The sequence below is a fragment of the Barbatula barbatula genome (assembly GCF_947034865.1).
Source record: "Barbatula barbatula genome assembly, chromosome: 1".
Classification (NCBI taxonomy): Eukaryota; Metazoa; Chordata; class Actinopteri; order Cypriniformes; family Nemacheilidae; genus Barbatula; species Barbatula barbatula.
In genome coordinates this window covers 11,384,822-11,408,515 of record NC_136766.1, presented here as the reverse complement: position 1 = coordinate 11,408,515, position 23,694 = coordinate 11,384,822, and the positions used below count along the sequence as shown (strand labels likewise).

The following is a 23,694-nucleotide window of genomic DNA, read 5'->3' as shown; positions in this document are numbered from 1 at the left end:
TAATTAAATGTTTATTAATAATAATAATGAGTTATAAAATATTTTATAAGTGGACCAGACCAATTAAAATAAAAAATGATGATAAATTGTAATAGTGCTGCCCTTACCACACCGGTATAAATGTTTGTTTCTAAATTGTTTATGGTGTATTATAAAAATCATCCTTCTTAATGCATCTCTAACAATTTGTTATATTGTCAAATAGTTTAAGCTTACTGTATTAATTGCACATTTTTATGTTTCATAAAAAATATTTGTATCAATACATGCACGTTACAGATAATGCAGATGTAATGTAAACAGATTTTAGCTGATGTTATTATCAGCTGAAACATAAAAAAAAATGACAACAAAAAATGTTACGCTACCCAGAATATACCTCTGTTACTGTTTACTTCGTGTTTCTGATGAAAAACAATAGCAAAAGTTTTACACTCACTGTTTACATGTTATCACACATTTTTTTTGCACTTTTCCTAAATACATGCACAAATATTAGTGTTGTATTGCTTAAAAGTGACCATGAACTTGTTTTCTTTGCAGTATCTGAGGTCTCAAAAAATACAGGGCATCTTTACCGTCCTTTATGACCTGTTTTTCAAGCAAATAAAATAAACATTTTATGTGAAATTTGGTAAAAAATATTGTTAGCAGTTCACAGAATGAAACACAAATTCTGATCTTAACAAAACACATATCTATAAATAGTACATTTTAAAATCTGAAAAAACAGTGTCGTAATTTATCCACAGCTGCATATGTAGTTTAGTGTGGCTTTCTAAACGTTGTTTTTTACAATGTTTAACACCACATTTGTGTTTACACTTACATGCTTAGGCAATAAAAGACAGACTAGCTGCTTTTGACACCAACACACAAAATCCCTGAAGTTATAAATCCATACTCTTCCAAATATGTGTGTTTTTCAAACAAGCTTAATGTATAGATATATACCCTTTTCCACTACCCCTGATCTCGCTCAGCTGGCAGTACATCCCAGTGTTTGGAGGGTAGTGGGGGTAGACGTTGTCATCCGTGAGCTGATGTATACCACCTGCCTTGGCCTTAGCCTGACCCTCTGCCGCCCCCACAGCACAGGCATTCCACAACCTTCCAGAGTCATGTTTGTACTGAGGAAGATTAGACAACCCTCCCCTTGGACTCAGCCGTGCAAATGACCAGCCTCCGCTCCATGCCTCCTTGTCTAATGAGGCAAAGTGAGGGAGGCCAGCCTGCACTGCCAAGAGTCTCTTTCTCACTGCCACAGCAAGCAGCAGGGTCATGTTTTTCTGTTGAGTCATTTCTGAAGTCGTATCAAATCATTTTGATATAGATTTTGCTAGAATGAAATCATTTAATCACCAATTTAATGTGCTGATTTGTTATCATTTCCACACAACTTTAGAGAGAAACTAACACAGCAAAAATGTCAAACACTCATCCTTTTCAAATCTTTCCGCCTCATTGCCTGCCCACGCATATCCAAACAATAAAAACCTTTAGCCAGCATATTTACTGTTCACTTGTTGAGCACTTCCATTTGGAAGGTACATGTTTTAACAATGATTTGATTTAAGGAACATTATTATGAACATAAATAAGACGTTTACACCCTCAGAGCTAAGAAAAACACTTGTTCTATAAATTGTATTTATGAGCTGTCGGTTTCTATTTGAAGGCTATGTGTTGCAGCTGAGTTTGTCAAAATATATCCTTAATTACAAATTAAACCATACCAAATTTCATAAAATACCATTACAATATTTCATACATGTCTCATATATTTATGCACTTAATGGTGTATCCAAAACAACTAGTTCTGCATTAAAAATTGAAAATAAATTGGTTTTGGCATTGTAGTTTCAAAATCATAATTATTGAAAATGTTCAAAAAAACTGTGAAAGTAAGGGTTATTTCATAAATATGTGCATTTTGAAGATGCTTTTATCGAAAGCGATGCACAATGCTTTCAATGTCAATTTGTGCACCCCAGGAATCAACGCCACAACCTTTGTGCTGCTATTGCAATGCTATGGAAATTAAACTTTAGCAACAAAACTTACAGTTCAATCCAATGATGACTATAAATGCATTATCAAAGACGGACACAACGGAGAAAAGAGTGAAAACCCGTTTAAGATGTATGGAATGATACATTACAGATATAAGGAGTATAGCGCCATCTACTGTTCGTTTTACGGATTGCCCCTTAAAAATTAATAGCAGCAACATTGTCATGTTTCACTTTATCGTTTATTATGAGTTTAATTCGTTGTACTTTTATGGAGTCATATGCAATAGCAATTATTCACATAGTAATAATTTATTTTTTAAAGCAATCCTAGTAGCAGATGTTAGTAATGAAGTAAAAGAGGATGATCAATTTTAATACCTTCACTGTCTTCTAGACATGCTCTAGACATGCTTTTTTATTATTCTAGAGATGTTTTTTATTGATTTATTTTGCAATGATAAGGAAGCCTATATTCAAATATTTAAGCGTTGATCCAGGTCCAGTTACCTCCTCCTATCAGTAAACGGACATGAGCACTGAGGCTGTAATGCACTGAAGTGATGAAAAGCCCATTGATTAATTCAGCGGGCGTAGTGAAGAGGGATTCAGCCATCGCGGCGCTAAATATATTTACTTTACAATCAACACATCTATCGACAAGAAACATTATGATCAACACAGAAGCAAGGTGAGTATTGTTCTCCGGGTTGGGTGGCTGGTGTTAATTGCATTATATTTGACGTGCGTGTATGGAACAAATCCTATTCTGGATATAATAAATACAATATTACAATCTAAAACAACACTGAATGTACGATGCAATATATGTGCATTAATCTGGGCACATATGTATTATATACACTATAATAACCTGTTCCATCTATCCATCAGGTAGAGCAACAACTGTGTCTATCCAGCATCTTCCCTATGGTTCTGAAACAGTGAAATATTTAGAGTCGTGAAGGTGTTTTTGTGCTATAGCAGAGATGAGCTGAACACTGTGTTCTTTATTGTTGCACGTTCTTACATCACATGCACAGTTCACGCCCTTGACGGCAGATTTGTCCATACGGGCTTCTGATTCGTGATTTATTTTACACACAACCACCATTCAGCAGTGTCAGGCAATAACTCATTGAGAGCTTCTGTTACGCAACGCTCACTCCGTGTCCAACCAAAGGACAACGGAGCGTCTGTCGTGCAATGCAGAATTAAAGTTTTTTATTCCAACTGGTTCAAAATAAAATGTTTTTACTAACGTGTTTTTATAAAGAAAAAGATAATTAAATTAATTAATCTGTTATGTACCTATTAAATGCACTATAGTTATCTTTATAATGTCTATAACCGTTTATAAAATTACTTGGTTAAGATTATGCAATATATACAGAAAAACTGTAGCTTATATGTCGACATATAAATAGGCATAACGATACATCTACATTACATTTTTCCATTTGGCAGACACTTTTATCCAAATCGACATATACATTATACATAGGCATACATTAGTTTTCATGGGTTTAAGTCCCTGTGACCTTTGTGCTGCTAACACAATGCTCCACCAACTAGAACATTAAATCAAATCTGCAACCGATCTATACAGTTCAGCAATACAAATTTCTTAGAAAATTCAGTGATGTTATAGTGGCTTGTTTACCTGTATCTCTGCAGCGCTGCACTTCTGGATTCAGTATGTGTGCTCAATTGGGTCAGGCAGGGGGCTCTGGGGACTCTGTGGTGCTCCTGATGCCCCTCAACCACAGAGGATGATCACATCTGGACAAGCGACAGGCAAGGAGCAGACTCAAGATGTGCTCCTTTACAAGGTAAAGCTTGAAAAGGATCCCGATGATGATAGTGCCTGCTTACTAGAAAACTTTATTGTTTTAACAGAGATTTATGAATCTTTTACAAAGATAAACATAGACTAATTTTAACAGATTGGCTGTATTCTTTTTATGCAGGGTGGGAAGTTCACTATGAAACAGGTGACCTCACTGGACAGCAGGTCATCTATCCTGCACTTTCAGTATCAGCAAAATGATCACTTGTCATGGAGCATGCGGTCGATATGTTCTGGCCACAGCCTTTTTGTTGGTATACCAGATGGAGAACTACTTAAAGGCACCAAAGAAGGGTATGTGATTAATACACTCTTTACAGCACTGTTCGCTCTAAAGCCAGCGTTGAAGGATTCAAGCGTTGAACTGATAAAAATATGCTCATGCATGGCAGATAGTTGATAGACATTCTTTTCCTAACATTATTTTGACCTGTTGAGTTATCGACAATTTTATCCAACTTACCAATGAGAAGTATTGGGCAAAAAGACCAGATGTTTTGTACAATACTAAAGGTAGTTGAATACTATGAAAATTGGACCAAAGCCTGATTTAGTCTGAAGACTAAGGCAAATGGATCATTGAGGCCCACTTGGATTACAATACACATTACACATAACAATAAGCTATGAATGTTTCATAACTTTCCATCCCTGTCCTAAAAGTCTTGCATAATTTTATAGTTTTATTTCATTAACACTGCATATAGGAATTTAGTCTGTCTGATATTTGACCTGTGTTTTGACTTGCATAACCTTAAATGTTTTGCTTATAGTCAATGTTTTCTTGTACAGCTGCTTTGTAACAATGAAAACTGTAAAAAGCGCTATATACGTAAATAAAGCTGACTTGACTTGACATAATTACAGTTCTTCCTCCATTCTCACTCTTGTCTCAGGGGCAAATTCTTTATAGCCATACATTTTATTTATGGAGATACTGATGGTTTGTGTTTCTGTTTCATTGTGCCCTTTTCACCTACTGAAGACTCACCAGTGTCTTGGAGTTTGCAGAAGAGAAACTGAAGATCAATCACGTCTTTGTGTTGTTTGTGAAGAGCAGGCCAGACGCATGTAAGGTCATAGGCACTGTGCAATAGAGCATGTTTAATTAGTTAGTTTGCTTTGTTTTGGTATGTTTTGATTCAATTTAATATAAAAAAACTCTTATTTGTTTTATTGTATAAAAAATATTCACAATAAACATATTGGCACTATTATGGTGTCATATTAGCACAAAGTAGCATATAAACTTACTATCCTACAAAATGTGAAATTTTTGCAGGGTGCAATTTCTTCCAGTAATGGTTTTCTCTTCTCCTAACTTCTTTTTTTCTTTTCCAGTCCTCCTTACAAGAACATTCTTCTGTCTGGGATTTGAGCTTGTGAAACCAGATCATCTAATAGCATCCGACAGTTGATTTCCGTCTTATGGTCTACACAATACAACAAACTCTCTCCACAGAAGAATAACACACATTTCTATAAACTGTTGTAAAGTGCACTAAAAATAATAGTGTGGATGGGGAGTGTCTGAACAGTGTCCAAATCAACGTGCCACTATAAAAATTCATGATACAGCCATTTAGTAATAAGAAACCGGTTGAAATTTAAATTTAAATGTAATTCATTTAATTAGAACCACACAGCCATAAAAAACCTCTCCTTTTAAAACCATCTATTTATTGAAGTTTGCATTATTTTAACTTGATATAATTGGGGTTGTTTATGTGGTATTCTGTGTTTATTATCAAATGTCCTGTAACAGCTACCAAAATCACTCAAATGACAGCAACACAAGACATATTCCCAAATAAAGAAACATACTGTATGTTCTCCCATGTTCACTGGATATGCAATATAACTTACCTGAAAGTGCTGCTTGGGGTTTCTTCGAGGTTTTGTTTAATGTTACTGTTGATATAACAACAGGAAAAAACTGCGGTAAAGATCCTCATATGACAAAAAAAGTAAAAACAACGTTATTATTTGATCTTCAGCTCAGGGCAGGCTTTAGATACGTTTGTAATTAGGTTTCAATAATGATTTTGATTCAGAACAAGTTTTAACATGATGTGTACGACTACACATTTGAAAACAAGTGCCATCTTTCTTGCTTTTGAGGTCACTTGACATTTTATCCTTGCTTCCGGTAGCAGTTTTATTTATGTATTATTTATAGGCTAAACATTCAATTAGCAATTTTGGGATGCAAAAATTCAATCAAATAAATAACGCATGAAACGCGCCCTCTGTTTGAAATCCCGTTCGATAACTTTTAACCTTTGACGGTGTGTAAGATCAGAGTGCTGTGGTTGGTCAGTTCACCAAGGTGACGCTGAAAGCGTCATCGCCTTCGCTTACGGATTTGCTACCCCAACCAACAGTTGTAGCTTGCTAATGCTATACTATTCTTTACTGGACACACACCGATGTCATCATGAATATGCATTAAAACGGAACATCTCTGCTGCACGGTAAAATATTTATTGATATTTTTAAAACGTAATCTGACTGTCATAGACCGTAAAGCACTGTACGAGTCCTCGTGTCAATTTGCCGTATGAAATACTGAATGCTAGCTAGCCTACCGCATATTTTGCTATTAATGTGAGCAGATTAGACTATTATATTATGACATTGAGTTTTTTAATTAGAGCCGAGGCTTGTTAATGCGTCGATCTTTAACATTTGGTGAGAGAGAAGCTTTTTATACAGATGTGTCTTGTATTGACAGGTAGTGGGCAGACCAAGGCTTCATCAAACATGAAGAAACGGTTGAATCAAAATCCTGACATTTCATCACGTCAGATTGTCCTACCAGGCACGCGCACATCAATATAACGTCGTTTTTTGCGCTCTTAAATAATCCCAATTTCCTTTTTAATTGTGTCTGCTACGACAACCTTCTTCGTTGTTAAATCATTCTGCATATTTATTACTGGGAGGACAGCCCAAAGGGTATTTTGCACTGTACATTAAGCCTACCTTTTATTTTATACTGTAGGATAATCTGATAGGGTATTTACGCTGTAAACTCATTCAATGTGTTTATTATAAACTGGTAGGACATTTTGCACTGTAAAATCACCTGTTTATTTAGTCGATGTGAGTTACATTTAATACATTTGTGCACTATGGTAGGCAAATCTGACAAGACGGAACCGGTATCGTTTCGAGACTTCGAAACAATCCGACACCCGTCTCCACAGTGACACCTAGTGGTCATCTGTACGTGTGACCCAAAAACAACGATTACGTATACTTTTTTGAACGTGTTTGGGCTAGTGGTTGGTGCTCTTGACTAACGTTCGAGTCTTTGTTGGTGCGATCGTGTTCACACCAGAGTCATTGAAAAATGATTTATTTGAGGTTTTTAATAGGCTACATGTTTGACAAGTACTTGAGCCTAGTTTTGCAAACTTTAGGCTCTTAATTGTAAGTGATATGGGCTATTTGGCAGTGAGAATTTAGCCTAAATCAAACCACAAGGTCTCACATTATTCCAAAATGGATTCAAATTTCTCAATACTACAAACAATACCCCGTAATGACAATGTGAAACAAGTTTGTTTGAAATCTTTGCAAATTTAGTACAAATAAAAAGCACATTACAGCCTCAAGTCTTTTTGAGTATGATGCTACAAGCTTGTCACACCTATTTTTGGGCAGTTTCTCCCATTCATCTTTGCAAGATCTCTCAAGCTCCATCAGGTTGGATGGGAAGCGTGGGAGCACAGCCATTTTCAGATCTCTCCAGAGATGTTCACTCGGGTTCAAGTCTGGGCCACTCAAGGATATTCACAGAATTGTCCTTTAGCCACTCCTTTGTTATCTTTGCTGTGTGCTTAAGGTCATTGTCCTGTTGGAAGATGAACCTTCGCCCCAGTCTGAGGTCCAGAGCGCTCTGGAGCAGGTTTTCATCCAAGAATTCTCTATACGTTGCTGCATTCATCTTTACCTCGATCCGGACTAGACTCCCAGTTCCTGCCCCTGAAAAACATCCCCACAGCATGATGCTGCCACCACCATACGTCACTGTAGGGATGGTATTGGCCAGGTGATGAGCAGTGCCTAGTTTCTTCCAGACACGACGCTTGCCACTCAGGCCAAAGAGTTCCATCTTTGTTTCATCAGACCAGAGAATTGATGAGTTCCAAGAGATGGTTCCAAACTTCCATTTATGGATGAGACCACTGTGCTCATTGGGACCTTCAATGCTGCAGAATTGTTTCTGTACCCTTCCCTAGATCTGTGCCTCGATACAATCCTGTCTCGGCAGTCTACAGAAAATTCCTTTGACTTAATGGCTCGGTTTGTGCTCTGACATGCACGGTTAACTGTGGGACCTTATATAGACAGGTGTGTGCCTTTCCAAATCATGTCCAATCAACTGAATTTACCACAGGTGGACTCCAATCAAGTTGTAGGAACATCTGAAGGAAGACCAGTGGAAACAGGATGCACCTGAGCTGAATTTTGAGTGTCATGGCAAAGGCTGTGAATGCTTATGTACGTGTGCTTTTTTCATTCTTTATTTTTAATAAATTTGCACAGATTTCTACCAAACTTATTTCATGTTGTCATTATTGGGTATTGTTTGTAGAATTGAGGAAATTAATTGAATCCATTTTGGAATAAGGCTGCAACATGACAAAATGTGGAAAAAGTGAAGCACTGTGAATACTTTCCGGATGCACTGTACTTCCTACACTGAAAACGGCTGTCAATGTTCGATCATGTCCACTCAAGCCTCTTCAATGTCCTTTGCACTTGCTAAAATTAAAATGAATAATACATTCTGTGTAATTCTTTTAGTATGTTATATAGCTTTTTATACGATTTGAGGGCTAAAAAATTGCGTTCTTTTATTCATGGACATGAGATGCCCAGAATTTTGTGATTTTTCACTGTGAAATATATACATACCTTAGGAACACCAGATGTTTTGGCTACACCTATGCCCATCCAATAAATCAAGGTGGAGTGTGGGATTTCAACATTGATAAGGTGTTCTTAGTTATGATTTGCCATCACAGACTTCACAAGGCTGTTCTCAAAATGGTCCCATAGGCTACAATTGACCTTTTGACTTTTTACTGCACTCATCCTATATATAATTTATGTCAAATGGCAAATTATCCAACATATATCAATAACACAACATATGGCTCGGTTTGTTTTGTAAAATGTGGCCGATTGCATATCAAGTGATACTTATCCTGAGATGATCACAGTCCATAGATCACTACAAACATGGTTATTTTTTATTTCTTTATTTACAGTTAAATCCCATTAATTATATTGACAGCAGTTTGTCGCTCGCATCAAATTCAAGACTCTGCTCCTGGCCTACAAGACCACCACTGGTTCGGCACCCCTTATCGCTAATGCAGACTTATGTACCCGCCAGATCCCTACGCTCTGCAAACGAATGACATCTTGTGGTGCCATCCCAAAAAGGTAAAAAATCCAATCACGTACCTTCTCTGGATCGGTTTCATATCTGTGGCATGATCTGTCCGCTTTTACAATAACAGCAGATTATGTAGCTTTGAGAATCTGCTGAAAACACAACTCTTCTGTCAGGACCTGATCGATCAGTTCTGACTTCTATCTCTCTTCTAGTCTTTCTAAAAATAAACTTAGCTCTGTATACTGTGGTGGGCTATATGAGACCAGTTTTATTGCACTTTTTGTTGTTCTTATGTTGTCCCAATTACTTCCATTGTTTACCTCATTTCTAAGTCGCTTTGGATAAATCGTCTGCTAAATGACTAAATGTAAATCACATCAGTTATAGACACTGGTTTAAGAGTTTACTTTCAGATCAACATCCCTAGTGGCGAAATGTCGTTGAGTTTTGAAACGTTTCAAAACAGTAATGACGTACCGAAGCCTCATTTTCTAAAAATCAAGTGACATAGCCTGTTCGATAAGCGCTTCAAAGCACTGATTCGGTACAAAAGATTCGATACAGGTTTCAATGCTTCATGAAGCCTGTTTCGAAAATGTCCATCACTAGTATTGACACCAGTGTGAGTGTGAATCAGCAGTCATGTACAGGCTGAATGCTAAGCATCAGTCTGACGTGAACAATCACACATGCAACATATAGGTGTGGGATGTAGATTTATTTTCTTTTATTTGTTATAGGAACAATGAAGGCTCAATTGCTTAGTAAAAATTAAAGTTAAACACAACGTTTGTTAATAAGAAACTGCCTTTTACATTCTATTTTCACCGCTTATAAATCATTCTGTATGTTTTATGTCCATTCATTCTTATGATGTGTATTCATGTACATGTGCATTGAGCTAGTCTTTTTTACATTTGCACTTTGTATGTTATTTATTTATATACATGCTGCTGCTACTTCTACTTCTGTTTGAATGCTAACTTGCCCAATGACAATAAAATGTAATCAATTTTCTCATTTCCCAAGAACCCTTGGATTGATGCGGGGCACTAGAGGTGGGAAGCATGCAGCAGAAGCGGAACATTCAGATCATAGAATGGGAGGACTTGGACAAACGCAAGTTCTACTCATTTGGGGTATTCGTAACCATGGCCATCCGTGCCACAGTCTACCCTGCCACACTCATCCGCACCAGACTGCAGGTTCAGAAAGGGAAATCTCTCTACACTGGGACCTACGATGCCTTCTGTAAGATTCTCAGATCTGAAGGTTTAAGAGGACTCTACAGAGGCTTCATGGTGAACACATTCACGCTTATATCAGGCCAGGCGTACATAACCACTTACGAACTGGTGAGGAAGTACGTCTCCAACTATTCTAAAGACAATATACTAAAGTCCTTAGTTGCGGGAGGGTCAGCGTCACTGGTGGCCCAGAGCATTACTGTTCCCATAGATGTAATATCGCAGCAACTCATGATGCAGGGCCAAGGGGGGCATCTCACCCGCTTTAAAGTTAAACCCAAATCATCAGGAGCAAAAGCCTCAATATCTTTTGGCCAGACGAGAGACATTATCGCACAGATATTTGCTGCAGATGGGGTCCGTGGGTTCTACCGAGGTTATGTGGCATCCCTCCTGACCTACATCCCTAATAGTGCAGTGTGGTGGCCATTTTACCACTTTTATGCTGGTAAGAGGTGTAAATGTTCGATTAAGCATTGACATGGTTCATAAGTCACACTGGTTTCATTTACTTGAATTTTAATCATTAGAATTAGTCTTCACTTATTTATAAAGTGACTGATAAAATACCTATATATTTAAAATTATGGTGATAAGGAAGTCATACTTTGGTTATCAAACTTGATTTGTTCTTGTATGTTCCACAGAACAGTTGTCTAAGATGGCTCCCAGTGACTGCCCTCATCTACTACTGCAGGCTATGGCTGGACCTCTAGCAGCTGCTACTGCTTCCACTGTCACCAACCCTATGGATGTCGTGAGGGCCAGGGTTCAGGTAATGCCTATGCACACACTCTATATGGAAAGACAAAAGGCTGGTGTTTAAAATGCGTAGATGGGTCCCAGAGTGCATTTACATGTAATTATTTAGATGTAAGTCATGTAAGAGTGAACACAAGAGAATTGCAGTTGTGTCTTTAATAAGCCAGGGCAGCAATAAGGGTGTGTTGAACTGGTTTATGAGCGATTCAATATCCATACTCATTGACTTAAGCATGTAACCTTATTTTAACTCAAAAACATGTGTGCCTGGAATTTCATAATAGCAATGTTATTCTAAGGCAAACACACAAATATAACTAGATATACTGACTTATATTCTGACTGTTTGCTTGGGCAGGTGGAAGGCCGGACGTCAGTCATTGAGACCTTTAACCAGTTGATCAGAGAGGAAGGATTCTGTGGGATGACCAAGGGCCTCTCTGCTCGCATCATCTCCTCCACGCCAACGGCAATAGTCATGGTGGTTGGTTATGAAACTCTTAAAAAACTCAGTCTACGACCAGAGCTGGTTGACTCCCGGCACTGGTAAAGAAATAAAACTTCCATTTGACCCCTTCGCTCCATCTTATTTTAGAATTTATAACGTCCTGACTTTTTATGATTCAGCGTGACATGGCAGAACACACTTTTTTAGCTAATGTAACAGTCAGCTTTTAAGCTGTTTGTTACTTTATTCAGTGGGAAAGCACTGCTCAGGGTTTAAAAATACATATAAAGTAAAAGTGTAACAGCACAAGGATTTTCTGACACTTTAAAAAGATGTGATTGAAAATATTGAATGTTTTATTTTGTGACTAATCATTGTTTAAGCAGTGTTTTAATTGTCTTATTGTGTCACTGTTCATTTTTTAAATACAGATACAGAATATTATTTTTAAATAGATATACATAAATAACATACAGTTGTCCCACAATGTTCTTGTGTCATGAGTCGTAATAGTACAGTTAATCAAAATGTACAAGGTATGTTCTGTACAAGAAATTGTCATGTGCGTCATATTGTTCCCTGTAGGTGCTTCTCGTTCTGCTGTGGGGTGTTGATATGTTTAAAGTTGCCAAAGCTGAGCAGATATTCAAGAAGATTGGTGCATGTGTTGTTTAATGATCCAAATTCACTCTAAATATACCAAGTTGTATAAAGTAAGTGTCCTTGAGTTTGATTTTTAAGAAACTATGTGAAAGGAAAATTGAGTGGCCTAATGAGTGAAAACTAAATTCAGATGTTCCTTACATTTTTAGTTTTTGTAAAACTGGAAGCTTTTTAACCTGTAGACGATCCATTGAAATAGCAAGCCTATCCAGTCTTTTTCAGATTTTGTGCTGTGCTATCTTCTTTACCACTAGGGGGCAGGCACTTACAAATTGTTGCCAGACGCCCTGTTTGGAAATCCTGTGTTCCTCACGGTTTACGGATATTTCCTGCAGTTTAATTTGAACCTGTTCAGGGCCACTTTAGAATAACAATACCATACCAGTAAACTAGTCAAATGTAATTAGCAGTTAAGCTTTGAGTAAGTTAGTCTGTACTATATTATCTGTGTGGTCTGTGTTGTTTCTGGACAGTAACCACAACTAGCACTCTACAATGCAGAAAAAGAAAGTATACTCCCAATGTGACCCCACAAGTTTACCTTGATGATACTAAGAAGTTCTGCTGTAATAAAATGATTTTTGATATCCTTTTAACCAATGTCGAGCTGCGTGGGAGAGGGTGTACTGTGTAGTATTATATTTGCAGAGATCACAAAATTGGCTATAAATCCCCAATAGTCACGAAGCATGATTCACTTCGGTATGTTATTGTGTCTTTAAACGTGAAGAAATCAGAGATGAACCTTCAGAGATGAAGGGGAAATTCATTAGTAAAATTTTAGGGCAAGTGTTCAGCTCCACAGTGTGTTTGTCTTTGGGCTGTACAGTGTCTTTCTTCCCTGATTTAATGATTAGTGCCACAGCAGTGCGTCTGTAAAGCCTGCGGGTTGGTGGTGAAACATGTGACTGTTGCTTGAAATCAAACTCAGGGGAAGGGAGGATATTACAATATCAGACATTTTCAAGTTGAAATCTCAATGATGCATGATTGCATCAATAAAACATGAGTAATTCTGTGGAAAGATTTAAAGTTGAACAATCGGCTCCAGTGTAAGCTGATCTGTTGAAAAAAATAGCTTTCCAGCAAAAGAACTAAGTGGGGTTCGATACTGTATGTTCAAAGTTTATCACACACTACATTGGAAGGATAGTGAAATACATTTTTATCAATCTGTGCATAATAGAACAAACCCAAGCCAAAGAAGTAGAAGACCATTAATGTAAAGAAAAGACTGGAGCAATATACTAATACGTTACTTCTCATACACATAGATCATGCCATTTCATCAGTTTAATCACCCAAATGCTTATTGTGAATTATGCATCTGTTATACGAGAGAACAATGGCTTGTTATTTGTGTGTTTGCGGCAATATTCTGTATTGGGGTGTAATGTGCAGCTGCGATTAACTGCTTCTGTAATACGTCCTCGGCCCTTCGGCAAGGAAAGGGCTGCCAATGATCCACGTCTCAGCCAAAACACAGACCAAAAGCACTATCTTACAGCCTACAACAGCTATGGGTTCCTAAAAAGAGCATTACTGTCCTTCCCACAAAACTCCAGTTTATGAACTGACAAAATGAATGTGGGTTTTTGCTACCTATTTGGATGGTGTTCTTGGGTTTTTTGTGAGACTATATGAGAAAACCCAAAATGTTTATTGTGCCCTTAAAGTAAATGATGCCAGAAGAACCATTTTGGCTTTATGGTGCCATAAAGAACCTTTAACTACCTTTCTTTTACAAAAAAGATTTCTTAAACTAAAGAAAGGCAAGTAAGAAATTGTTCTTATATTTTGACTGAATGGTTCTTTGATGGTATCACTATGAGGAGTTTCTGTAAGCACGTTTATTTTGAAGAGGGTTTGTTGTTTCATTTCCTTAAAAGATTCACACAAAAATCTCACTCTCTTGTCATTCAATACCTGTATGACTTAATGTTTTCTGCAACAACAGAAGGTATTTTGAAGCAGGTTTGTTACCCGACAACATTGGCCCCTATTGAATTCCATTGTATGGACACAAGAACTTTCTCAAAAGATCTTTCTTCCACAGAAGAAAGAGTCATACAGGTTTTAATGGATGACATAACTATCGCTTTAAGTTTAATTAAAAGAAAAGTTAACTTCCAGACATCTAAAAAACATTCAATAACAACCGTAGGCGATGGGAACCTTGAAATCTGAGGTCTGGTTACTCTATCAGTGATTAGTTTGAGGTCAGCACAGATAAATGATCAAGCAAAGATCAGATGGACTGGACTATGAAGTACTGGTCCTCACCAAATTAACCCATATAGACAATCTGGAGCAAATAGTCAAAAGCGCAGGGCGTTGGACAGTCCCACTGGGAATAACTTCCATTAGGTATGTTTCACGAATGAAAAATGACATGGAGCATAATAGATGTCCTAATCAGTCTGGGGGGCTTTTTATCTGAGATATCAGGGGACAGGGTGTCGTCACACGGGCCGTGTCTCTTTTGCGGAGCTGAACGTTGATGAATGTCCTCCATTAGTGTACGTCGATTGGTCATTTGTGATTTAATCTGTTATGACCTCAGACCAGTTCCATCTGAGCCCAAGGTATATAACAAAAAAGCTTTTAAAATCTGCTTGCATGTATTGAAGTACAGAGAATGACAAAGAAGGTATAACCATATGAACATTAAATTACTTCACACCAACATTAATGTTGCAACGTAACCCTTAGACATTTTAGAAACTAAAACAAGGCCCGTCACATCATGCTCTCAGCATCTATTTCTAAGACCTCACATTAGCATATTCACCATGGGCTTAGCTTATAAAAACAAAAGAGAGACGCACACACACAACCACAGCAACATACCAACAGGCCCATACCAAATCAATTGATTGATGGGACAAACGGTGGCTGATGAAGGTCTGCAAGGGACTGGATGGGTCCTTTCCTTCTTCTGGACACTTCCTGGAGAAATGACAAAGCGCTCTCTGCCCTCTCTCTACATTAATTATCAACTGCTGTCTCAAAGGCACTTTGTCAAAGAGATAAATGAAACAACATCAGGACAGGAACAAATCAGACTGCAGAAGAGGGGAGGAGGGAGTTCAGCCTGGGGCCCCTCTTTCTCTCCTGGGGCTCCGGTCCTTCTCCTCTTGGGAGGCAGAACCCGGGATGAATGAATGGATGTTCATGGGAAATCTGGTGAGGACATGTTCAGGGGCTTTTTTGTAAAGTGGCAGGTTGTTTAAGAGGAGGAAGAAATTGAATTGAGTGTGTATACGCTCCCAATTTCATCAACGAAATATATATTTAAAAATAACTTTATATTGGGTATGACGGCACTGTTTATTTTTTTGGGCAGAATGAGAAAATCTTTCAAGTAATTTTATTTTAATGCCCTAACTAAATAATAACTCGGAAGAGCAGAAAGCATAAACTGACTATCTAAGTTCTCCAGAAGCTTCATATGAAAATAAATGTGACGGCTGGGATGTTATGAAAGTGATATAGTGTTAGATGAATGAGAAGCGTTGGAGAATGGGTGCTCCTGTAAGCCATTAGATCCATCTGGGGAAAGAGGGAGGGATCTCTGACATACGTCACAGATGCTTGCTATCAGTAGTGGTCCAGTAAGCTTAACTGAGAAACAGAAAGAAAGAGAAGGTGACAGTGTGGACAAGTGAGGCTGAAAAAGAAAGGAATCGGATAGGAGTAAATACGGGTTGTTTTGAATTAAAAGTAAAGCATTTTTTTATCAAAGTGCAAGGTTGATAAAAAGGTTGTGAAGATGCCCAATTTTGCAGGAACCTGGAAGATGAAGAGCAGCGAAAATTTTGAAGAACTTCTCAAAGCGCTTGGTAAGCGATCCTCTCTGTTTGAACATTTTTACCTCCTCAAGGAAGAAGTGGATATGCTTTGCGATCACTAGACTATTTCATCCTGTGGTCTAGGCCACATGAGGGCCGATCTCTTTTTTCTGCTGTTTCCTCTTCAATAGCATATTCATGGATTAACTAGTGTGAAAAGTAAATCACTGTTATTTTCGGGCTGTTAGGCTGCGTATTCAGTCTCTTTTGTTTCTTTGGCAGCATGTGTTGCTGGATTCTTATTTAAATTCTTGAAGCCACAGACAGTGTAGAGTTTTGGAAAAGGGTACAAAAATGCACCCACTCAGTGGCTTTGGATATTTTAGTTTATTTGTTTAATATACAGCTGCGGAAATAATTAAGAGACCATGACAAGTTTCAGTTTATATGAATTTAATAATTACAGTTGTTTAGGTAAATTTTTTATTTTTGTTTCATTCTGTGAACTACTAACAATATTTCCCCCAAATCTCAAATACAAATATTGTTTCGTTTTGCATTTATTTGCAGAAAATGAAAATGGTAGAAACGGGTCAAAATAACAGAAAAGATGCTCTGTATTTGCTGGACCTCAAATACTACAAACAAAAAAAGTTTATATTCACCTTTTAGCAATACAGTATTACAATAACAGTATTTAAGCAATGCAATATTTGTACAATATTTTATTTAAACAATATATATTTGTAAATGTATGCAATAACTTCGATTTTATCTGTTGGATTACTTTATGTCACGACTGGAATGCCCGGAATCTAGAAATGCTGATTAAATGAAAATTTTGAATGCTCTCCATGGCTGTATTTAATAAAAATATTGTATTTAGCATATGATGTAGGCTTATTTGTAAGCGTATTATGAAATAGCAATAAGAATGTCTTTGTAGGCCACTACAAAGGTGCAGTTTGTATATCCACAAATTCTTATTGTTTGGCGAGATTATCTTAATAATTTATTTATGAATTTATATATCACTAGCCAAAAAAAGAAGAGTACAGATCCATAGAAAACTGCATGGCCTTTTCCAGGAATAGAGAGCTTTTTTTGGGAAATGTGAATTAAGTGGATTTATAAAACTGATGAAACATTTACTGACTAATGCAGTAGTTTACACTGCACTCCTGTGCTATAAAGTCCAATAAGTTTGTAATTGGTCATTGCAAACTTTCAGCGTTGACCAAAAGCCATGAAATTCCTCCCAGTCAACACCTTGTCATTGTAACTACCTATTAGCAACATCTGCTGATACCAATCTGTACTGACTATTTATGATATAAAATGGAATACCATAGCATTACGAATGCTTGCTTTGCTCCAGTTATGGCTTGGAGAAAAATGAATGTCTATAATAATTTTTTCTTAAAAGCACACAAATGCAATTAAAATATTTCCTTAGCTCTTGTATCTATTGCAGCAGATGCAAATATATGATGCAAGTATGGCAGTCTTTGGGAAATTACAGCATGTTAGAGGATCATTACAGCACAGAAGAACACTTAAGAGGTTTCTTTAAATGAACTTTCAATAAATGTTACAAAGAAATAAATACCCATTTGTAGCCTTTATATTCCATAATCCTAATTTTTGTTCGGTCATGAGGCAAAGCAACAGTCCATTCAAAGGTATGCATATTTTTTATCTGTTTGTGCGTTCCCTGGGAATTGAACTCATGACCTCGGCGTTGCTTGTGCCGTGCGCTACTAGTTGAGCTATAAGAGCATACACTGAATGGTACTGAATTTATTGTATTATTTATGACTTCATGCTTTTTGCAATGTAGGGGTGAATGCTATGTTGAGGAAGGTGGCCTGTGCAGCCGCTTCCAAACCCCATGTGGAGATTCGTCAAAATGGTGAACAGTTCTACATCAAAACATCTACTACTGTGAGGACCACGGAAATCAACTTCCAGATAGGACAGGAGTTCAACGAAGAGACCATCGATGGCCGAAAATGCAAGGTACAGTCAGTAGGATAGTTGGTATTTTCTTTTTCATTCATTTCTTAATAACTGAGTAAAACAAAATTACATTTTAATGTTTTGTATAGACAAAAAAAGTATAATACAATCTAAATAGTACTGAGAATTGTCTTTAACACATTAACCCAAAAACAACAGACCGTATGTGATTGTGCAATTCTGACACTTCTAAGACATGTCACAGACAGTTTGCTAAATCAGATTTTATGTCACCCAAAGCCATTAAAGCAAAACAGTGGGCTTATCAAGACTAGCTAAAGTCAACCTTATGTCTTCCACCTTTAATCTCCTGGATTTAAATGGATCTGAAGGGATTCTGACTCAAACAATTGCACCCAGATCCAGCACAGGGAAAGATAATGTTTGCATACTAAAGAGTTGACAAGCACTGATATGAGAGGATGTGTTTCATAAGAGCAAAGAGTTTATTCTGAGAACGTCGAGAAGCTGCCGACGGGGCAGACCAAACCGTCATGTGACGGAAAGCCGTTTTAACAAGCTGACCTTTATGACTGCTTCCTTTTTATGAGCAATTAAAAAGCTCTGACACAAAAATCTATTTTTGACTAAGTGAAAACCAGACCTTTTAGTTTTATTTATGTATTTTGCTTTTGACACAAATACAGATGAAGGGTATATTTAGTCATTCTATTATACACAGCACAGACGCAGGAGAAGGATGTAAGTCTACACACGGTTTAGAATCTTAGAGGGTCGAGTCAGAGAGGTTATACAGAAGGATAAAATATGGCTGTGACTCATCGACATGACAGAGCAGGTCACTCGTGGTGGTCCTCTCTCATCATTACTCTTACGATTCACTGTTTTCATAGAGCTTTTGATGTGCCAATGAAATGCATTTGGAGACATCGATCTAAATCATTGCTTCTAAACACAGATGGTAACAGAACAATTTCTCTCAGGAAGATTGTTCTACCCCTGAAAGAATCACAATGTGCATTTATCTTCAAAGGCTGTGTGCCATTGGTCTGTTCACAGAGCTTGGCCACATGGGAAACAGAGAATAAGATAACCTGCAGACAAACCCTGGTGGATGGCAACGGCCCGAAGACCTACTGGACACGAGAACTGAGAGGGAACGAACTCCTCCTGGTGAGGACTTTCCCATCATTCAATTACTATCATTAATACATAGACAACATTTCTTTCTTTCTTTCTTTTTGTATTGGTTTGGGATTCTAACAAATATGCAGCATGGATAAACATCTGGCCTGTTCTGTTTTACAGGCCAGATGGACAACAGTAAACCGGCCTCATAACTAGGAAGCTTTTATTACTGCCTTTATTCACTGGCCTCGCTGCCCCTGGGGGACATCAAATGTCTTCCTCTCTCATTCAAGAACAGTATCTGTTGTAAAAAGTTTAAAGAAGATTTTTGAAAGACCGTAAAACAGCACAAAGGAAACTAAGACTTAGACCATGAACAAACTGGTACAGCGAGATTATATCTTCTGCAACACCTGTAAAATGTTTAAGTTGATCACATTTATAATTAGACTAACTTGTATAAGCTTATAAAGCTTTGGGTGAAAGTTAAAGGGATAGTTCACCCAAGTATAAATATTATGTCATCATTTACTCACCCTCAAGTTGTTCTAAAACTGTATTCAAATCTGTTCAGTTGACCACAAAAGAAGAAATTTTGAAGAATGCAGGAAACTAAATAGTTCTGGGGCACCCTGAACTACCATAGTATTTTTTTCCCAATGGAAGTCTAGTGCCCCAGATTTGTTTGGTTGTTAAAATTGACATGATGTTAGGTGACTACATGATGACAGAGTTAAAATTTTTGGGTGAATGGTTCCTTTAAATTGTGTCTAACTTAAAGAGATAGTTCACCCAAAAATAAAAATTCTGTCATAATTTACTGATGTTGATGTGGGGTCAGCTGTGGCCTAATGGTTAGAGCGTTGGGCTTTTGATCAGAAGGTTGAAGGTTCTAATCTCAGTGCCAGCAGGTCATGACTGAAGGGTCCTTGAGCAAGGCACCTTACCCCTGATTGCTCTGCAGTAATGTGCCACTGTGTAAAACTACTTGTAAGTCCAAAGCGTCTGCCAAATGAATAAATGTAAAAATGTAAATGTAAATGTTTAAAGCATCTGCTAAATTAATAAATGTTAATAACCCATTGACGACCGACTGGGAAAAATGTAGATATTGTGAAGAATGTACAGCAAAGAGTTCTGGGGCGCTTTTGACTACCATTGCATTTTTTCCTTTTATGGTAGTCAATGAACCTTTATCAAATTAATTCGAAATCAATGTAGTCTAGCTGTCATCGCAGATTAATTAAGTGTTTATTATCATTATGTTTCTTTTAGGCAGTTACAATGAATGGTTTTACTACAAAAAACTCTATACTAATAAAACCATGTGCAACTACCATGATGGGTGTTTATCAGTCATATTCATTTCAAATGAAATATGACCAGTAAGAGTAAACACGGGACTGTAGCAGGTTAGAAAATAAATGTATTTATTATTCAGAATGTGCATTATTTGGATGGGAAAAATATTTATAGGAACATTTCAGCAAGTTAAAGAGATAAACATCCTCAGTTTCCAAGCGCATACAAATGTTATTATAAAAGAAAGGCACTTCATTTCGCAGTATCAATATCACCCATGTTTTCCTCAATTCTTTTGTGTCAAGAAATTGTGAAAGCTCGATGTTCAGCCTTAAAGCAGCAGTAACACAGCTGGTTAACATATTCAGCCATTGGTTTTAACTGTGTTGCTATACCGGGAAAGGTGACACACTGCTTTGCTTACCGGATACAGGAAATGTGATAAAGGTTACAAGCATTCACCCAAATATGTTTCTCCGTGTTCATCCAAAAAAAAAGTTTTATACAGGTTTAGAACAACTAGAGAGTGAAAATGAATCAAACATTTTTCCTTTTTGGGTGAACTATCCCTTTAATGTTGATTCAAATATAAAGATTTTTGAGGTTCATTGATCTGTCCCTTTTGACTAAATTCTAAATTCTTAAAATTCATTTGTTAATTGTACCCTCTTAAAAACCTGAAGAATTTACACAACAAAACACAATCCCCAATGTAAAAACAAAGGTCACGTTTGGGTTCTCACTATTCCATTGTATTCACTAACTTCTTGTACACATTTCTATACTGTAGTTTTTATTGCTTTAAATGACATCAGCGGGATTTAAACTGTATTAACACAGTGTTCCACTACATTAATGTGCTCATGGATCTTAACACAGCTGGTGACATGCAAGAAACAAGACACACTAGAGTCCCATCTGCGACTTATTAACCATAGCAGAAAATGTGATCACAGCACAATGGTGATGCATCTGGCTCACATTAAAGCTCCTCTTAGCTTATGAGGAGCAATAGTTTCTGAATATGCAGCGATGGTAATAAATGAAAGTCTTTCCTATTCAAGACCAGCTGTTTTGTCATTAGCCAAACAATCATTTAAAAGCATCGGCTAATTCTAAATGATCCCTCTTCGCATAATGAATATAAACAACCTTTGTTGTTTGTAACACTTTTTGTGGAATGAGAATAACGTTTCATTGCATAGTTTAAATAAATATTTTCCAAGCATTTATCATCAGAGCGCTTTTCATTCGTTTACATCAACTTTACATCATCCTAACCTGTTTATTTCACCGCATTTGGGACTCCTGGTAAAATGACCACATTACTATGAAGCTGGCATCCTACAGCAAGGTTGCTGGCAGTAACCCACTGCAGACTGTGCAAATGGGTCTAATTGATCATGTTACATAGGAATGTTGGCAGTGTAGGCCACACTCTTCTCTCTAATGTCTCCTAGGACATTTCTGCGCACAGCAGATGGCCCAACACCATTATTTTAAAGTGTACGTGCGGCGGTCCTTCACTTTTCCCGCTCGGCAGTGCAGATGGCGAGCTGTGTTGTTAGATGCCTCAGTTTTGCTGTTGCAAACTTCAGTAAATATGGAAGTCTGGCACAGAGCTGTCAGAAAGGATGAGTTTTTCCTCTTCCTGACATCAGAGCTTGTCACTCTCAGCACGGGATGTCAAACCTGAAAGCAGAGCTGTCAGAGTCCTTCATGTCTGCAGGGCCCAGATACTGATCAATACAATAACATCTCTGTGATGTACACAACAACAATTACATAATTTTCATGTGTACAGTATGGTAAAAAAGCATTTATCATGGTAAACATGGTTTCTAGTAAAGTGTCACATTCTGATTCTGTAAAAATAACTGAGTTAAAGACATTCTTTTCTTTTTTATTTGTATTGTATAGACCTTTGGAGCAGACGATGTGGTGTGCGCAAGGATTTATGTCCGAGAATAAGAGCAGAGGCGACCGATGGAGTTACAGTCAGGCACTTGCAGCTTTGGAAGAATAACATATTTCATGATTAACTTACACTATAGTGTGTTAGTCGATACTTTCTTTTAAAGAACCTGGTTGTTTGTCTATTCATTGTACATTAGAGATGTTAAAACAGTGCTAGTTCTATTAATGTTTTTATCTGGTAAACAATTTTAGAGCAGTTACAATAGTTGACTGCAGTTCTTCAGTCTCAGTACATCCTTTTAATCTTTTTTTGGCATTTGTTCACCATGAAATAAAAACGAACCCATTCAAATATTACAGATGGGATTGTAAACATTACCACCAATAAAGTTTACCACCATCATTTATTAAAGGTATAAAGCCAAGTGTTGAAGGTGTAGCCCATGACTTTATACCTTCAAAATCACAATTATCTATCGAATTATTCGAGATATTAACACATTCCCCAAAAAACAACAATAAAAGGGAACAGCTTGTCTCAATGCCACAAATTTGGCACGGCCCGCAGCTTGCAAGCAGAGTAAAAAGAAAGGTTTGGCATCTGTGAGAAAAGCCCTCATCAGTTTTTATATTTTATGCTCTGTGAGTTGTGGCACTGGAGTGCCTTTATGACCCATTTCTCCAGAGAGTGTTTAACTGTACTATGGGGCCAAATCTTAATTAAATCATGGACCACATCGAACCCACACCTTTTTTTCCCCTCTGTGAGTTAAACACGACTGTGGATTTTTATTGCTCTCATTGGTCCTAAACTCAACTGGGCATATTTTGCAGGAAACTATAAAGGTGTCCTGAGTCTTATTTTACACATATGTAAATAAATAAAAGGAAGCAATGAGTGTAAACTGCATTTCCTAATAGAAAACTGCCTCCAGTGAAGTATGAGGTCGCAGCTTTTGAATAAATAACTACATGCCATGGGATAATATGAATTTGTGTAATGTTTTGTTAACGCTAGAATCACATTTCTGTAGTTTATAATAGCTCCCCGAGAGATTATTCATACGCTCCCTCTGCTGTCAGTGTGCGAGACTACAGAGAGTGTTGTTCCAGTGCACGGTACTTATTCATTCCCATCAAAGTAATTCAGTGTGAGAGAGAGCCATGCATTATTGTATCATT

General features: G+C 37.3%; 3 protein-coding genes across 4 annotated transcripts; all 3 read left to right on the top strand.

The window, feature by feature from the left end:
• Positions 1-3,695: 3,695 nt before the first annotated feature.
• On the top strand, positions 3,696-5,688 carry oaz2b (ornithine decarboxylase antizyme 2b). The gene is made up of 4 exons (XM_079476163.1): positions 3,696-3,844; positions 3,983-4,155; positions 4,847-4,932; positions 5,203-5,688. The coding sequence occupies exons 1-4, from the start codon at positions 3,785-3,787 to the stop codon at positions 5,277-5,279; spliced, it is 396 nt and encodes a 131-aa protein (XP_079332289.1). The 5' UTR covers positions 3,696-3,784; the 3' UTR covers positions 5,280-5,688.
• Positions 5,689-6,164: 476 nt separating this feature from the next.
• On the top strand, positions 6,165-12,988 carry slc25a44b (solute carrier family 25 member 44b). 2 transcript variants are annotated; one of them, XM_079470816.1, is made up of 6 exons: positions 6,217-6,335; positions 6,596-6,682; positions 9,144-9,321; positions 10,304-10,969; positions 11,169-11,296; positions 11,642-12,988. In XM_079470816.1, the coding sequence occupies exons 4-6, from the start codon at positions 10,342-10,344 to the stop codon at positions 11,831-11,833; spliced, it is 948 nt and encodes a 315-aa protein (XP_079326942.1). In that variant the 5' UTR covers positions 6,217-6,335; positions 6,596-6,682; positions 9,144-9,321; positions 10,304-10,341; the 3' UTR covers positions 11,834-12,988. The 2 variants fall into 2 exon arrangements, with proteins under 2 accessions (XP_079326941.1, XP_079326942.1); XM_079470815.1 differs by lacking the exon at positions 6,596-6,682 and having other exon boundaries at positions 6,165-6,335.
• A 3,032-nt stretch (positions 12,989-16,020) lies between these two features.
• On the top strand, positions 16,021-23,495 carry crabp1b (cellular retinoic acid binding protein 1b). Its single transcript, XM_079467123.1, has 4 exons — positions 16,021-16,236; positions 18,026-18,204; positions 19,225-19,338; positions 22,516-23,495. The coding sequence occupies exons 1-4, from the start codon at positions 16,167-16,169 to the stop codon at positions 22,564-22,566; spliced, it is 414 nt and encodes a 137-aa protein (XP_079323249.1). The 5' UTR covers positions 16,021-16,166; the 3' UTR covers positions 22,567-23,495.
• Positions 23,496-23,694: the final 199 nt, after the last annotated feature.

Bases quoted from the DNA above. Each gene is read 5' to 3' on its own strand.
- slc25a44b (XM_079470815.1), top strand. From the start codon at position 10,342: ATGCAGCAGAAGCGGAACATTCAGATCATAGAATGGGAGGACTTGGAC. The intron at 10,970-11,168 runs GTAAGAGGTGTA...TATGTTCCACAG, and splicing joins ATTTTACCACTTTTATGCTG to AACAGTTGTCTAAGATGGCT. The intron at 11,297-11,641 runs GTAATGCCTATG...TTGCTTGGGCAG, and splicing joins TCGTGAGGGCCAGGGTTCAG to GTGGAAGGCCGGACGTCAGT.
- crabp1b (XM_079467123.1), top strand. From the start codon at position 16,167: ATGCCCAATTTTGCAGGAACCTGGAAGATGAAGAGCAGCGAAAATTTT. The intron at 16,237-18,025 runs GTAAGCGATCCT...TTTGCAATGTAG, and splicing joins AGAACTTCTCAAAGCGCTTG to GGGTGAATGCTATGTTGAGG. The intron at 18,205-19,224 runs GTACAGTCAGTA...GTCTGTTCACAG, and splicing joins TCGATGGCCGAAAATGCAAG to AGCTTGGCCACATGGGAAAC.
- oaz2b (XM_079476163.1), top strand. From the start codon at position 3,785: ATGATCACATCTGGACAAGCGACAGGCAAGGAGCAGACTCAAGATGTG. The intron at 3,845-3,982 runs GTAAAGCTTGAA...CTTTTTATGCAG, and splicing joins AAGATGTGCTCCTTTACAAG to GGTGGGAAGTTCACTATGAA. The intron at 4,933-5,202 runs GTAAGGTCATAG...TTTCTTTTCCAG, and splicing joins GAAGAGCAGGCCAGACGCAT to TCCTCCTTACAAGAACATTC.